The sequence below is a fragment of the Mauremys reevesii genome, linkage group 1 (genome assembly GCF_016161935.1).
Source record: "Mauremys reevesii isolate NIE-2019 linkage group 1, ASM1616193v1, whole genome shotgun sequence".
Taxonomy (NCBI): Eukaryota; Metazoa; Chordata; order Testudines; family Geoemydidae; genus Mauremys; species Mauremys reevesii.
In genome coordinates, this window is record NC_052623.1 from 221,025,815 (window position 1) to 221,044,081 (window position 18,267).

The following is an 18,267-nucleotide window of genomic DNA, read 5'->3' on the forward strand; positions in this document are numbered from 1 at the left end:
CCTGAAAGCTCAGCCTTAGGGCTAGGGGCCTTCTCAGATGCATGTGTCAGAGATACATTATCTTCAGCCTTGGAAAGATGGAATTCTTGCTGGTGGACTGGAACTCCTTATGGTTTTTCTTCTTCTGTCACACTATGTATTGTAGGGGCTCATTCAGAGATGAGGTTAAGAATTTTGGCATCACTTTTGATCATGGACATCTTTGCATTAAATATGGTACAAAAGTGGGTTTCCCTCCCCTTACACACAGTTTTGCAATTTTTACAAGTGCACCCTTAATTATCCTATTATGACAACAACAATCTCTATCCTTATCAGTACAAGAGCTCAAAGCAGGACTTCTTCATAGTTCTCAACTTATTGTTCTGTTTATTGGTTTGAGAGGTTGGGGCCATATTACATATTGCATTATATTTTTTACACTGGCTGCCTATTTTGTAAGAGGCTGTCATTAAACTAGCCCTACTGAGTTTTGAAGCTCTGGTTATTTTTCAGAGCTCCTCCTTCAGTCCACCCTGATGGGTATTTGTACTCCAATTAAACAAGACCTTTAGGAATCCCACCACCATCATATCTTAGATCTTAAATAACATGGCAATAGACACCAAAGGAGACAGAGAAAGTGTATACGACAGATAATTATGATTTTGCTTTGATGGGTCCTGTGGCATGGAACTTAATTCCCTTTGATATCCATTTCAGTTCATTCTATTGAACTTCTGAACAACACTTTAAACTGATTTCCCCAGAAATGTGTTTTTAGTGAGACTACTGGTATCTTTGTATTCAAATGCATTTGTCTGTGCTCTTTTTCTGTGTTTGGATGAAGTATAACAAAGGAAGCAAAAAGTAAATAACTAAATTAGACATTTAAAAATATTTCAGTTCTTCTCATCTCTAGAGACATATTATTATCAGTAGCACAGGTAGGAATTATTTGTAAATTATTTGCACCAGACATTAAACAAATTTCTGCCATGTGAACATCTGCTCTCACTTTCAGATGACATTGTAAATAAGAAGCAGGCAGCATTATTTCCTGTAAATGTAAACAAACTTGTTTGTCTTAGCAGCTGGCCAAACAAGAAGTAGGAGTGAGTGGACTTGTAGGCTCCAAAGCTTTTGTTGTTTTATTTTTGAGTTCAGTTATGTAACAAAAGATCTGCATTTTTATGTTGCATTTTCATGATAAAGAGATTGCACTTCAGTTCTTGTATGAGGTGAACTGAAAAATACTATTTCTTTTTTAAATCTTTTTATAGTACAAACATTTGTAATAAAAATATAATATAGAGTGAGTACTGTACACTTTGTATTCTGTGTTGTAATTGATATCAATATATTTGACAATGTAGAAAACATTTAAAAATATTTAAATAAATGGTATTCTATTATTGTTTAACAGTGCAGTTAAAACTGTGGTTAATTGCTATTAATTTTTTAATCAAGTTAATTTGATTTAATTGCTTGAGATAACTGTGATTAATTGACAGCCTTATTTACAATATAAACACAGCCTCTGAAGAGAAAAAGTAAAGTGCACACATTTCTCCCATGCATTTATAAGAGGATAAGTGATTGCCCAGGATAAAATTCTCATGGTTTTCAAGTTCCATTGTGTGATGATATGTCAGGTTTCATCAAGAGAGCTGGCTGCTCACAGATATAGCGCTTTTTATCTTTGCAGTCATCAGAGAAGAGCTCTCCACCTCTGACAACTGCACAGTCCCCATCCATGTATCCTTTCTTTACTGGAAACCTAAAATGGGTGGAGCGCGGGGGGGGGGGTATTTCAGCCATTCTAGTTATAGGTACATCACAATTTTAGTTTTTTCTAAGGTGCCAAATCACTCTGGAATCTGAGTGCCATAGTATATGGCATTACCAAATAACACAGTGGTCCCCAACCTTTTTGTGGCCAGTAGCACATTCATGTTTTCAGAAGAGTGTGGCGGGCGCCAACAATTTTTCAAGGCTTATTTTGTATTTGTACATTAAATAATATGAAAAACATCATATTTAATATTACATAATATATGAATCCATAAGATAAAAAGGGTAATTTTACATGTAAAAGGTATTAATTAAATTATTTGGCAATTACTCTGTCCCCGGTAGGCTCAGGGCCGTGACTTCTCTCCGGCTTAAGCCACGGCCCTGTGCCTGCCAAGGACCAGCACCCGCAGCCCTGGAGTTCTCTGTTCCCGGCAGGGGCAGAGCCGCGGCCTGGCGCCTGCCAGGGACAGAGAACACCAGCGCCTGCAGCCTGCAGCCCCAGAGAAGCCGGAGACAAGCCCCAACCCCACACCTGCCAGGGAGAGAGAACACCAGCGCCTGCAGCCTGCAGCTCCGGAGTTCTCTGTCCCCAGCAGGTGTGGGGCCGTGGCTTCTCTCTAGTTTAAGCCATGGCCCCGCGCCTGCCAGGGACTGAGAACACCGATGCCCGCAGCCTGCAGCCCTGGAGTTCTATGTCCCCAACAGGTTTGGGGTCGCGGCTTCTCTCCCCTGCTGGGTGCTAGGCGGGCACACATAAATGCCCTGGTGGGCACCATGACACCCACGGGCACTACGTTGGGGACCACTGAAATAACAGAACAATTGTGGAGAAGCAGAGGGAACATTATTAAAAGATTAATTAGTAAATTTGGTGGTTATGAATATAAGGGAATAACTACATTGGCTAGGCAGGAGTAGTGCCCCAGATACTGTTTAAACTTTTCTGTATAACTCTAGAATTGCACCTCTGCCATGACACATAAGCTCCTGTCTTCATTTTTCAGTCCTGAGTCTCACTTAGGGGAATGGGGAGCTAATAGGGGGGCTTCGGGTCCACCCTGGTTCCAAGCCCCCACCAGGTAGCTACAACAGGCTACTCTTTCTTCAAGCAGTGGACAAAGCAGGTGACTTCCAAACAACGTTCTAAGGGAGCATTGCACAACTTTAAAGGAGCATGTTCTCTAAGTGATCAGCAATATAACAACGAGACAACATTAACAGGGACGACTTTAAGTGAGGAGTTACTGTAGCTTCAATAGCAGATGAATCCTGAGGAATCAAAGATCCAGTTTTCATGTAAATGGCCAATTGTAAAATTGAATGAAGGGAAGGGAAATCTAGATTATATCCGTAAATGAGACAGCAGTGCAATTTTATCTATATAAATTGAGGGGAGAGATAGATACACTGGAGGGTAGGGATAGGATACAGAGGGACATATTTGAGGATTGTGCCAAAAGAAATCTGATGAGGTTCAACAAGGACAAGTGCAGAATCTTGCACATAGAGCAGAAGAATCCCATGCAGTGCTACAGGCTGGGGACCGACTGGCTAAGCCGCAATTCTGCAGAAACGGACCTGGGGATTACAGTGGACGAGAAGCTGCACATGAGTCAACAGTTTGCCCCTGTTGCCAAGAAGGCTAATGGCATATTGGGCTGCATCAATAGGAGCATTGCCAGCAGATCAAGGGAAGTGATTATTCCCCTCTATTTGGCACTGATGAGGCCACATCTGGAGTATTGTGTCCAGTTTTGGGCCCCCCACTACAGAAAGGATGTTGACAAATTGGAGAGAATCCAGCGGAGGGCAAAAAAATTATCAGGGTGCTGGGGAACATGACTTACGAGGAGAGGCTGAGGGAACTGGGCTTGTTTAGTCTGCAGAAGAGAAGAGTGAGGAGGGATTTGAAAGAAGCCTTCAACTACCTGAAGGGGGTTCCAGTGAGGATGGAGCTCAGCTATTCTCCGTGGTGGCAGATGACAGAACAAGGAGTAATGGTTGCAAGTTGCAGTGGAGGAGGTCTAGTTTGGATATTAGGAAACACTATTTCACTAGGAGGTTGGTGAAGCACTGGATGGGTTACCTAGGGAGGTGGTGGAATCTCCATCCAGTTTTTAAGGCCCAGCTTGACAAAGCCCTGGCTGGGATGATTTAGTTAGTGTTGGTCCTGCTTTAAGCAGGGGGTTGGACTATCTGACCTCCTGAAGTCTCTTCCAACCGTAAGCTTCTATGATTCTATGATATACTGAACAGTAGTTTTCTTTCATTACTTCCACCAAACACTGGTTGGAAAAAGGAGTGATTTGTTTCATAGCAGAGCTCTGACTCACATCATTGCCAATATTTTTTAGCTCAGGGTTTGGGATCTCCTTTGTCTTTTGCTTCATATTGAGCACCATAGAAATGCTGCAAAATAATCATCATAGAAATGAGAAGTTTGTAGAAATGTCTGTGACTCACCAATCAGTGGAGAGAGCTGTGCCATTTCCCCACATCCAGGGTCTGTAGGTCTTGTCACGTGATAATCCTATCCAGTGAAAAGCTGCCAGTGGGTTTATGAAATCCTGAACAAGAACAAAACCAATACATACAATTGCATTTGTTTCCCTGCTTCTTTCATGGGCAAATAGATACCAGGGGTACAGTCATGTGATTAACAAATCCTGATATGCTCAGTTAACCTCAGGTTGGAGCAACTCTATTGGCCAAACTGATCATGTTCTTCATTTTCTCCAAGAATGTAAGTTTCAGTCTTGTAGAAACTGTGTTAATAGCCTCTCTTCCCTTCCCAACCATATTTTAACACCTTTGTCTCCGTCAAAACCCTCAGGAGACTGGAGAAGTTTCCACTGGAAACTGCCAATCCTGCTCCATTGATGCACTGCCCTGTCCCAGAGGATGAGTGCACCCCCTGAGCAATTCCCTGTACTTGCTGGCCCCAGGTAGTGAAAGGCTGGACAGGGGATTCCAACCTTGATAGTACAGAGCAGTAATTCCTAGGACACTAACCCTGGTGCTATTGCTTTTCCTTAAACTCTGTCAGCTCTTTCAACTACTTCATTTCTTCAGTGTTGATTAATCTCTATTCACTCTCTTATCTGGAGGACATTATCTGAGACAGAGAAAAATGCACAGTGCAATTTTCAGCTCCATCTTATACTACAGTAATAGCTGTACAGACGCTCCCCAGGTTATGCAAGATTCGACTTAAGCAAGTTCGCACTTAAGGAAAAAGTTCCATAAGCCAGAAATAGGATTTTTGAGTTGCAGAAATTTTTGCATAACTTACGGGTATACGTTTCTGACTTATGCAAAATTTGAGTTATGCAAGGCTTTCCAGAACAGAACAATTGCGTAAGTCAGGGGGCATCAGTACATTGAATATGAATGTGAAAAGTACAGGTGACATTGGGTTACTGTCTTGCAGGAGATGTATTTGATTTGAATTTAGAATTTAGTGATGATTCTAATACTGGCAGGAGTGGAGAAAGCTCAAGGTAATTAGCCTTCAAGAAAAACTATATAATAAAGCAAAATACCAAATGAAGCCAAATCTCATTCTCCTCAATCCTGTTTTCATTGACAAATCTTCTACTATGCAGCTCTCCAAAAGAGGAAGATACTCTACCAGCTCTTCTTTGCCTTCTATTAAAAGGAGTCTGGAGCCATGAGAAGAGCAGGCTTTTCGACTCTCCAGCCAAGATTTGTATTCAGTAGAAAAGCGGTAGCATTTCTTTCCATGTTGAAACCAATGTTCTTGGCAAAGAGACTTCCAGCCTTAAAAAGACAATACAGTTTAGGTTTCCTATCACTGTTTCACTCATACAGGCATGCGAGTGTCAGGGAGTGTAAGATGGCTTAACTAATATGCTGAGAAGCCCACGGTGTAAGGTAAAGTGGGAGCTTGATGGGTTTATTTTACAGTTTCTTATTCTCTCCAGCTGATTGCTTTTCTTGCTGTACTTCTCTCTATGGCCTTTCAGCATGTCACTCAGATCAGTTTAACTTCCGTCCCCTTCCCTAAGTCTCACCTCTGAATTTTGCCTAGTGAGGATATGGGGAGATTCTATAGTAAATAGGAATAAAAAGACCAGTGTTCTAATTAACACCAAATGTCATGATCTATGTATTATTGATCAGTGCTGCTACAGGTGTTAGGGATTCAATCTGAAATTATTTCAGTCAACAGGTAGAGCAAATATAAGAAACACTTGTGGTTTTTTTTTAAAGGAAATTGACCTATATCATTCCTGTTCAAAACCTATGGTATGTTTGCATTCTCACCTTGGAAAATTTCCATTTCTTTTGTGAAGTTTTCCAGCTGTCCACATGGTGGATCAGAGACCTGAAAAACTGAAAGCCAAAATAGCATAACAATATGATGCACCACTTAAAACTAAATTTAATCATAGTGTTACAGATCAATGTGTGTGCCTTTCAGGTACACAAAGGGCCCGATTGCACTATCAGTTACTTTATATCTAATATATATTTATAATAGTATGTTATCATGTTACTATTAACACATCAGGCAATTTTTAAGTAAATATTAATTTAATAATAAACATCTTGAAATTAAAAATAAAAATTGTGTGTGGCTAAAAATCCTGACTCTATGAAGATGTTGAGAAAAATGAAATTGAAAATATCCTGGTTTCTAACCTTTTAGTCACAACAGTGATTGTTTGAATCACAAATATGTCATTTTCAAAGTTAGGCACGCAAGGAGAAAATTAGAAATGTAAGAAGAAAATGGTAACTGGAATCTTTGCAAGGTAGGATGACCAGATGTCCCAATTTTATAGGGACAGTCCCGATATTTGGGGTTTTGTTTTATATAGGAGCCTATTACCCCTCACCCCCGTCCCGATTTTTCACACTTGTTGTATGGTCACCCTATTTCAAGGAAGCCAAGGAATAACTGCATGAGGCTGAGAAAATTCCAGAAGTTTCAAGCCCTGAAGCGTCCTAGGAAGTCTTTTATTGTTAGCTATAGATTGCTTCATGTGGCAGATGCTGGGGGTTCAGTCCCCAGATTCCACCAGAATGTCTGTGCTTTGCGTTGAGGGCTGGGGACCTGTATGGATCTTTGGTTCCTGGGCAAGACAGCTACATTGTTGTTGTGATGCCAGGGACTCTCTTGCTACAGCTGTCCCTAGAAAATCCTGAAGAGTGAAGAAGAATGTGTAGGAGCCCAGCTGGTTCCCCTGTCCTGTTCCCTAAATCCATAATTATATAACTAAAGAAGTGATTTTCAGAAGTGCAGCACACACAATGCAATTCACGCTCCATTGATTTAAGAGGTTAGAGAAGACATATGTCAGCTCCAAATTATTTGGCCTTTTAGTGTCTTCTTTGCTCATACTTTACCTTTGGCGCTCAAGAAACCCACTGCTATCAGCAAAGCCAGGCAGGAGATCCCAAGAATTGCTACAATGAGCCTCCATTGAGAAGATGGAGCAGAAGAACCTGGGAGAGAGAAAAGGGAGAAATGCAGTATTCAGGAGAACATTTTAAGCCTACAGTAGACATAAGCCCTAACTGGTTTCTCTGAAATCTTTACAAGGAGTTTTGCTTTTAATGTTCTCATACAGTTCAAGGAAGGTGTTAGACTATGGACAGTTAAATAGTAGTATGTGCAGAGTCAACAGCTTGTAGCTCACAGTACCTTTGCCCTGGGGGTTCTTAGTCCTTTGTCTCCTCTGCTGTTCAGAAGCATTCTGGTATTTCAGTTCTGTGTAGGTCACCTCCTCCTCGTTTACTTCTAGTGGATTATAGCATAGAAATAGTTAATTCCATTCATTGCACTGACAAAGTAGACAGCTCTGTATACAATCTATAGAGGTATAAAACTGTCATTGCAGTATGTGAGGCAGAACTTTTGTATTAAAAGATTTTTTCCTACAGTACAATCGTCTTCAGTAACCTATCAGTGTACTGGGATCAACAAACATCTGGGAATTCAGCAGATACAGATAATTACTTTTTTCTGATATCTGTCTTCTATTTAGAGTCTTAACCAAAAATGTTAACTTTCATTTAAAAGTTGCTCAAGTGATTAATATAACCCTTTGCATATACTATATAACCAGAAAAGCACAATTAAAAAGATAAGCATTAAAAGCTAGAGAAATCACCAATTAAGATAACATATCTACACAATTATCCTTACGACTCATGCATTTGGCTTATCAAAATACTGAAATGTAAAATTTCTTTTCGTATACTTCAAAAGAGTAGTAGACCAAAAGCTGGGAGACCAAGGGAGTTAGCTGGCTGAGTTTGCCAGCAGAGGCAGACAGGTATGTGTGTGTTTCTGTTTTAAATTCTATTTCCTTAAACTTGCAGGAACTGTACAAGGAAGAACCCATCAGGGCATGTTTCCATCACCACTCCTCTCTCTTTGTCTGTCTACACTGTGGGGTTCCTGACAAAACAGGCAACCTGACCCTAGAGGTTTCCATGCAGGTTCTGGTCTTGACTTGCTGGGAATGTGTCCAGAATTTCCCTGCGAATGAATCCAAGCAGGGGGAATAACCAAGTGTAAGAGGTGTCTGCTGGAGGAGTCCCTTGGGAAGAAGGTAAGAGAGCTGTAAGTGGCTTGTCTGCCTAGCATCTGGGAGCATAAGAACTTCATCAACTGGACATGAGTGGAGACATCTGGGATGGAGGATGCTGTGACCCTCTTCCTACTACAGACACTAGCCAGCTACAGATGACTTCAGCAGCAGCAGAGGAAATGGGAGAACAGGCAGCTCTGCAAGGAGCTGACAGACTAGTTGGCCACCTCAGTCAGTAGAGAGTGCTCCACCCCCCCACCCTGGTTCCCTGTCAATCAATGTCAAGAACTGGTATGCTATACTGACAATGGGTGGTGAGGAGCAGATCCCAGTGGCTGAGGAGGAGGAGCCATTTGCATTTGCCCCCAGGTTGGAAGCCTCACTGCCACCACACATGGGTGGAGGACACATAAGGTGCTGGTGGTCAGGGACTCTCTTCTGGAATGAAGGCATCCATCTGCCAATCTGACATGATGTCCTGGGGGGCGTGCTGCCTGCTTGGTGCCTCTGTCAAAAACATAATGGAAAGTTTGCAAATGCTCATCTGTCTCTCTGAGAGCTACCGTCAAGGAAGAATATCTAAGGGAAAAAGGAATTCAGGTGAGCTGGCAGTTCCTCAAGGAGACAATATTAAAGCCACAGCTACAAACTATTCTGATGCAAAGGAAAGATAGGAACAATAGTAAGAGGCCAATATGCCTCCATCAGGAGCTCTTTAATGACCTGAAAATGAAAGAGGAATCTTACAAAAAGTGGAAACATTCAAATTGATGAGGAGGAGTATAAAACAACAGCAAATATATGTAGGGATAAAATTTAGAAAGGCTATGGCACAAAATGAGTTAAAGCTGGGAAGGGACATAAAAGGCAATAAGAAGTGGTTCTTTAAATACATTGGGAGCAAAAGAAAGACAGAGGAAAGGGTAGGACCTTTACTTAGCAGGGAAAGAGAGCTAATAACTGATGACATCAAGAAATCTATTGTGCTTAGAATCATAGAATCATAGAATCTCAGGATTGGAAGGGACCTCAGGAGGTCATCTCGTCCAACCCCCTGCTCAAATCAGGACCAAACCCAACTAAATCATCCCAGCCAGGGCTTTGTCAAGCCTGACCATAAAAACCTCTAAGGAAGGAGATTCCACCACCTCCCTAGGTAACCCATTCCAGTTCTTCACCACCCTACTAGTGAAAAAGTTTTTCCTAATATCCAACCTAAACCTCCCCCTCTGCAACTTGAGACCATTACTCCTTGTTCTGTCATCTTCTACCACTGAGAACAGTCTAGATCCATCCTCTTTGGAACCCCCTTTCAGGTAGTTGAAAGCAGCTATCAAATCCCCCCTCATTCTTCTCTTCTACAGACTAAACAATCCCAGTTCCCTCAGCCTCTCCTCATAAGTAATGTGCTCTAGCCCCCTAATCATTTTTGTTGCCCTCCGCTGGACTCTCTCCAATTTATCCACATCCTTCTTGTAGTGTGGGGCCCAAAACTGGACACAGTATTCCAAATGAGGCCTTACCAGTGCTGAGTAGAGGGGAATGATCACATCCCTCGCTCTGCTGGAAATGCCCCTACTTATACAACCCAAAATGCCATTAGCCTTCTTGGCAACAAGAGCACACTGTTGACTCATATTCAGCTTTTCGTTCACCGTAACCCCTAGGTCCTTTTCTGCAGAACTGCTCCCCAGCCATTCGGTCCCTAGTCTGTAGCAGTGCATGGGATTCTTCCGTCCTAAGTGCAGGACTCTGCACTTGTCCTTGTTGAACCTCATCATATTTCTTTTGGCCCAATCCTCTAATTTGTCTAGGTCCCTCTGTATCCTATCCCTACCCTCCAGCGTATCAACCGCTCCTCCCAGTTTAGTGTCATCTGCAAATTTGCTAAGGGTGCAGTCCACACCATCCTCCAGATTGTTAATGAAGATATTGAATAAAACTAGCCCCAGCACCGACCCTTGGGGCACTCCACTTGATACTGGCTGCCAACTAGACATGGAACCATTGATCACTACCCGTTGAGCCCGACCATCTAGCCAGTTTTCTATCCACTTTACCGTCCATTCATCCAGTCCATACTTCTTTAACTTGCTGGCAAGAATACTGTGGGAAACTGTATCAAAAGCTTTGCTAAAGTCCAGAAATAGCACATCCACTGCTTTCCCCTCATCCACAGAGCCGGTTATCTCATCATAGAAGGCAATTAGATTAGTCAGGCATGACTTGCCCTTGGTGAATCCATGCTGACTGTTCCTGATCACTTTCCCCTCTTTTAAGTGGTTCAGAATTGATTCCTTGAGGACCTGTTCCATGATTTTTCCAGGGACTGAGGTGAGACTGACTGGCCTGTAGTTCCCTGGATCTTCCTTCTTCCCTTTTTTAAAGATGGGCACTACATTAGCCTTTTTCCAGTCATCCGGGACCTCCCCCGATCGCCATGATTTTTCAGAGATAATGGCCAATGGCTCTGCAATCTCATCGGCCAACTCCTTTAGCACCCTCGGATGCAGCGCATGCGGCCCCATGGACTTGTGCTCGTCCAGCTTTTCTAAATAGTCCCGAACTAATTCTTTCCCCACAGAGAGCTGGTCACCTCCTCCCCATACCGTGCTGCAGAGTGCAGCTGTCTGGGAGCTGACCTTGTCTGTGAAGACAGAGGCAAAAAAAGCATTGAGTACACTAGCTTTCTCCACATCCTCTGTCACTAGGTTCCCTCCCTCATTCAGCAAGGGGCCCACACTTTCCTTGACTTTCTTCTTGTTGCTAACATACCTGAAGAAACCCTTCTTGTTACTCCTAACATCTCCGGCTAGCTGCAACTCCAAGTGTGATTTGGCCTTCCTAATTTCACTCCTGCATGCCTGAGCAATACATTTATACTCCTCCCTGGTTATTTGTCCAATCTTCCACTTCTTATAAGCTGTTTTTTTGTGTTTAAGACGAGCAAGGATTTCACTGTTGAGCCAAGCTGGTTGCCTGCCATATTTACTTTTCTTCCTACACATCGGGATGGTTTGTTCCTGCAACCTCAATAAGGTTTCTTTAAAATACAGCCAGCTTTCCTCGACTCCTTTCCCCGTCATGTTATTCTCCCAGGGGACCTTGCCCATCAGTTCCCTGAGGGAGAATGCCTATTTTGTTTAAGTCTTCACTAAAAAGGTGCATGATGACCAGATACTCAACACAATTAATATTGACAGCCAGGGAGAAGGAATGCAAGTCAAAATAGGGAAAGAACAGGCTAAAATATTTAGATAAACTAAGTGTATGCAAGTTTTTCAGGGCCTGATTAAATTCTTCTTAGGATACTTAAGAAACTAGCTGAAGCAATCTTGCAGCCATTAGCAATTATCTTTGAGAACTCCTGGAGGACAGGAGGGGTTTCAGAAGACTGGAGGAAGACAAACATAGTACCCAGCTTTAAAATGGGAACAAGGAAGAACCTGGAAATTATAGACCAGTCAGCCTAATTGCAATAACTGGAAAGATACTGGAGCAAATTGTCAATTAATTTGTAAGCACCTGGACGATAATAGGGTTATAAGGAATAGTCAGCATGGAGTTGTCAAGAACAAAACATGCCTCACCAACTTAATTTCCTTCTTTGATAGGGTAACAGACCTAGTGGATGGGGGGCAGAAGTAGACATGATATACCTTGATTTTAATAAGGCTTTTAACACACTTTTACATGACATTCTCATAAGAAAAGGAGGGAAACACAGTCTAGATGGAACTCCAGTAAAGTGGGTGCACAACTGGTTGAAAGACAATACTCAAACAGTAGTTATCAATGGTTTGCTGTCAAATTGGGAGGGTGTATCTAGTGGCATCTTTCAGGGGTCAGTCCTGGATCTGGTTCTATTCAATAATGGCTTGGATAATGGAGTAGAGAGTACGCTTATAAAATTTGCAGATGACACCAAGCTGGTATGGGTTGAAAGTAGTTTGGAGGACATGTTTAAAATTCAAAATAACCTTGATCAACTGGAGAATTGGTCTGAAGTCAACAAGATGAAATTCAATGAAGACAAGTGCAAAGTACTTCACTTAGGAAGGAAAAATCAAATGCACAACTACAAAATGGGGTTTAGGTGGCAGTGCTGATGAAAAGGACCTGAGGGCTGCAGTGGACCACATACTGAATATGAGTCATCAGAGTGTTGCAGCTGAAAAAAGGCTAATGTGATTGTGAAGGAATCAGCAGGAGTGTTGGATGTAAGACACAGGAGGTAATGGTCAGCCTCTACTCAGCATTGGTGAGGCCCCAGCTGAAGTACTGTGTTCAGTTCTGGACATCACAATTTAGGAAGGATGTGGACAAATTAGAAAGAGTCCAGAGGACAGCAACAAAAATGATAAAATGTTTAGAAAACCTGACCAATGGGGAAAGACTGACAAAACTGGGCATGTTTAGTCTTGAGAAAAAAAGACTGAGCGGGGACCTGATAAGTCTTCCAATATCTTAAGGGTGATCAATTGTTCTCCATGTCCATGGAAGATAGGATAAGAAGTAAAGGGCTTAATCTGCAGCAAGGGAGATTTAGGTTGGATATTAGGGAAAAAAATTCTTACTTTAACGGTAGTTACACTCTGAGAGAGGCTTCCAAGGGAGGTCATGGGAACCCCAGCATTGGAAGCATTTAAAAAAAAGTTGGACAAACGCCTGTCAAGGATGGACTAGGTTTACTTGGTCCTGCCACAGCACACAGGGCTGAACTTGATGACTTTTCAAATCCCTTCCAGCCCTACATTTCTATGATTCTAACACAAATTTAACTCTGATCTACAATACACATTTATAAACTCATTCAACACATTTAGTGCTATTTCCTTAATTTAAAGCTTGCTCCTGCTGTCACTGAAGTCAATGGCTGTTTTACAACTGATTTCAGAGAAACATGGCACTTGGCATTATGTTCTTCTTGATTGAGTCAGTGTTTTCCTTCTTCTTTGTCTTTTTAAAAAGGAGCATTTTTAAATGTCATCTTCTCAAAAACTAACTGAACAATGTCTTTGAAGCTCACTGGAATTCTTGCACAGGTCAAGAAATCCTCTGCTGGACAGGAATGAGTTTAATGGCTCTGGGATAGTAAATATATATGGCCAGTTAAGGATGAGTCATGACTTCATGATGTTGACTATGACAATCAGGCAAAGCAGAGAGAAACTGGTACTTTATTTGAGTATGAGTATGCTTCAGAAGGGAAAGCAGAATTCAGACATCACGTCCTTTAATCCTCCCACAATAAGGCATGTCTCCTTGTACACAGGGCAATTCAAACAACATTCTTTGACAAGGAATGGTTTGTGAAAACTGTCTGTTACAGCTATCCCCCTATTCCATTTTGTTTCTTACACCTGTCCCCCTACTCCATTTTGTTTTTGTTCTCCTCCTGTGGCCGCCCCTCCCTGGCTGTTAAGTTGTCTACCAGGGCCACTGCCCTTCTCAAAGGGAGGGCCCCTTAAGTTGTTTAACAAGAGCCATTGCCCTTCTCAAAGGGATGGCCACTTGTGCTGCGTGCTAAGTGGGATCACTGCCCTGTTCAAAGGGTTAGTCCTGTTATCACCTTGTTAAACCTGGGCTTGGTGTAGGGTAGGCAATGCCCAGAGCTTCAAGACCTAAAGGCAAAATAGCTGAGCATATGAGTCATACCTGGGGGCTCAGAACTTGCCCAGACATGTTCTATGCCTACCTGCAGTCTTTTCCCTGCCTTCTCGCCTCCCTGTAAGAAGGGGAACCAATCAGAGTTACTGGCGGGAAGCTGCCTAAGTTTGCCTTTATAACCAGACATTTTCTGATCAGACCTTAGAAAGATTCCTGCATTGCTGCCTGGTCTGATCAGCCAGGGGTTCTGGGGGGTCCTTTCTCTGCTCTCATTTTATTTTTGAGCGTACCCCCATTTTTAAACTCCCCTCCCACGAACAACGAATTTTGCCTGGAGATCTCCTGATTATTGTGAGCGAATTGAGTCCTCTGATGCTGAAACTGCTGTGCCTGCCTCTGCCTTTGCTGCTGTCCTGGGGATTGGTAACAACTCCCTCTTGCAAACTCCCCCTGTCTTGGCTGCTGGCTTTCTTTCCCCAGCAGACAGATCCAAGCTAATTCCTTGGTCTGTATCTGTAATCTGCTTCTAGCTTGCAGCTGCCCCACTGCTGCAGCCACCACTAGGCACACACCACTCTGCCCTCTGAAACTACCCTTAGCATAAGGTGCACCCATTAGGTTAGGCTTAGCCTTTAGTTTAGATAAATTGTAATTTCATTTTGCATAGCTGTGGTTAAGTTAGGTTTAGCATTGTACTCTGTAAGTTAGGCTTAAAGAATTGTTGCATTGTGTTTTTGTTACTTGCTAATTTGTGTAGTCTTGGTTAAGTTAGATCATAGATAAGATTTTGCTGTGTTCTGTATAATTGTGATTAAGTCTGTCTTCTCACTGTCACCCCACCCGCCACCCCGGGCTTTCTCTGTGTCTCTCTGACTTGTTACAGTTTCTTTGCTGCTCCACCACGTGCTCCTCTTCCCCCATCTCAGTCTAGCATAAAACCCCGTTGGTTACCCTTTTTCTCTCTGATACACCTCACATGCTACATTTACACCACTGTGACACATTTTTACCTAAAATTGTTTGCTATTTAACATACTTTATCCGTAACTGTTAGTTGGTTATATGCTGCTGTGACACACCCTGTACATAGAAAATTGTTAGCTACCTGTTACATCATATATTTCTGTGTTAATTGGTTATCCTACTGTATTGTACCCCACTATTGAAACCCCCTATACTGTTCACCAAAAGAAACCCCTCCCCAATTGTCTACCTTAACAAACCCCTCACTATTAAATTTTCCCTGTTTTTGCATTTTCTTAATAAAGTTTATTTTGCACCCCACCAGTGCAGTAATTGTCCCCCAAGATCCCCTACCTGCTGGCAGGGACAAAAACATAATCACAGAACTGTGTTCCAGGGTTCTGGAGATTTGATTGTTTCTACTCCCCACTCCCAAGATACTGTGTATCATTCTTGGGGCATTTCAGTAGCTGAAAGATGTTAATAAATTACTAAAATGACTGTGCCTAACAATGAAGAAAAAGCTAATAATCTAATAAAAGTCAAGTAAAATGTGTACAGCTCACAGAAGAGATTTAATATGGACAATAAAAGATCAGTAATAGCAGATATGATCTCAGATGTTTATAAACATACCCATAACTTTGGCCCTGGTGTTCTTTGGTCTTTGTTTCTTCTGTTGCTCAGAAGAAGAGTTAAAATTCAAGTCTACATATGTCACTGCCTGTTCACTCATTTCTGGTACTTTCTGGGATAAAAAAGTTGGAATTAGTATACTGAGATGAACAATAGGATCTGATAGAAAGTGATACTTGTACTAAGGAACCACAACAGCAATCATGATCTAATAGCAGAATAACTGGGTGTTTCGGAAGCACAAAGCCTCTCTCTCTTTGCACTTGGAAAATGGCACATAGTTCTGAGTTCAGAAATGTCACAAGGGGCAGGAGGTCCCCTTTCCCACTAGCTGGTTGAGGGAGAGAGGATTATAATCATTGTTTTCATTTGAGTTATTTTTCTTTGTTTGTTCCCATTCATATGTTTATGCCATTTTGAGTGCTTTATCTAGTGTAATTTTAAATGTTTTTTTTGCAGAGGGATTTCCACCACTGGTCTTGGGAAACTTTCTGTTTTAATTCTGTTCCTTTACACCAAGTTCCACAATTTCACACCACAACCAATTTTCCTCTTTGATGATGATACACTTTCAATATTTCTTGACAGTCATCATTCATCCCCTTTTAGCCATGGTTTGCAAATTCATTACATATGTTTATTTCTTCAGGCTTTCTTTATAAATCAATCCCTCCAGCCCCATTAATAAAGCAAATGTCTTCTTTTCTGAATTCCTGCCAAACTGCCCACAACTTCCTGCTTCTTCTTCCTTTTTTTTTTTTTTTTTTTTTTTGTAATGATGTGTTTATCTAAATCAGGTCAGGTCAGGGACCATGACCAAAATGTTCAAAAATGGGTGATAAAAATTAGGCTTCTAAGTCTATGTGAGGGTGCCTATTTATGCAGCCTGGTTTTCAAAAGTGCTGAGCACCCAGTAGCAATTACAGACTTCAGAGGAGCTCAATGTTTTGAACATAAATCAGTTTTTAGGTGTATAGATATGGATTTAAGAGGCCAACTTTAGGCACCCTTTTTTGAAAGTCTTGGCCCATCTCCTCTCTGTGCTATACAGTTAGCTACATAGTAGATGTTCAACAAATAAATAATAAAATACTAATAATAATTAATCAAAATGGAAATGCACAGAACTGAATTCTAGGCATGCTCTCATCGGCGCCATAGAGAGAGAGAGACTGTGCTGTATTAAGATGCACCTATCTATGCACAAAATGTTATTAGCTTTTTTGCTAACATACTGAATTGCAAGACTATATCTAATCTGCTATCCACTCTCATGGCAAGTCTACACTACAGCGCTACATTTGCACAGGTGCACTGATGCAGCTGAGCTGCTGTACCATGTCTGGTGAAGACACACTATGCCAACAGGAGAGCGCTTTCCCGTACGTACGATTACTCCACCTCAGCGAGAAACGTAAGCTATGTCAGCAGGAGAATGTCTCCCACCAACATAGTGCTGGTGTGGACAGCAGGAAACATGCGGTGCTCAGGCAAGGGCGGGAGGAGGCTTTTTCACATCCCTGAGCGACATAAATTAGATTGACTTAGGCTGTAGTGTAGACCTGCCCTCAGTTTCCTACTTTATTATTGCTTTCCATTTCTCCCTACCACTGAATAGCTGTGTGTTGGATTATTACAACAGATGTAATAGTTTTAATTTTATTTTCGGATCATTTTGCTAAACTTTCCAAACTGCTTTGGGTTATCTATCGGGTCTTGTGTTTGTAATACCCCTCCATTTAGCATAATCTGAGAATGGAATTATGTAAACATACAGTATATTAACAGTCTAGTTACTGCAGTTTCCAGTCTGTTTATGAAGATGATAAATAACAAAGATCCTGCCACTAAACTCAGCCCATTTCTACTTATCATTAACCTTAGTTCACCGTACTTCAACCAGTTTTTTGTTCAGTGATAATGTTCTTATCCAAGACTTTTTGAATTAATTAACTAAATAAGCTTTCTTGAGAAACTCTGTCAAATTCCTCACTAAAATCAGGATATTATATTTCCTGTATTTTCCAGCCTATGCTAATCTTGTAGATTTGATGTCTACAGTTATCAAGTGTACATACTGCACAAAAGATTAAAAAAATATAGAAATATAAAATTCTAATGCTGTCTTGCCTAAGATTATAAATCCTTTCTTAGTCCCTTAAAAATAATAATGATAAAATAATACTATATTTCATAGTGTCACTCTTAAATTTTAATCAGAAGAAAAATATTGTACAGGATGCAGAAATAACTCTATTTCAGAAGAAGTAAATTCAAACATTTTTTTAATTATACAGAAGCAATCACCTATACCTCTTGTAACAAATATGTACCATACCAATTAAAGCTCCAGAAGAATGTGGAACTTATACCTTTGTAGCTTTTTGATAGGAGGCTGAAGAGCAGGAACTAGAACTTGAAGTGCTGTAGATTTTTTTGTCCTTCATGAAAATCCCTTGGGGATGGAGAGAAAGACAGTTTGGTATCACCCTGTCACTGCCTTGTAAGGAGATGGACAACAGGAGCTGAGAGCGGAAGAATTATTCACTCTGCAATGCTCCATCTGAAACCGCACAGGAAGTTCTCACTCTGCTAGTTTGAAGTGCGCTGCGCCCGCACAAAGCGCTCACAGGATCTTCTCTCTTTGCAGGTTTACGCAAGGCCTAAGGTGTTAAATTTAACCCTCTTGAGGTCAGTTAAATATTGAGTTTATTAAACA

General features: G+C 41.5%; 1 protein-coding gene across 1 annotated transcript; it reads right to left on the reverse strand.

The window, feature by feature from the left end:
- Positions 1-1,605: 1,605 nt before the first annotated feature.
- On the reverse strand, positions 1,606-17,995 carry LOC120370793 (natural killer cells antigen CD94-like). The gene is given in 8 exon segments (XM_039486026.1): positions 1,606-1,759; positions 4,240-4,343; positions 5,408-5,556; positions 6,019-6,132; positions 7,150-7,248; positions 7,448-7,543; positions 15,549-15,660; positions 17,921-17,995. Coding segments are annotated over 8 exon segments (903 nt in total).
- Between the last annotated feature and the right edge of the window lie 272 nt (positions 17,996-18,267).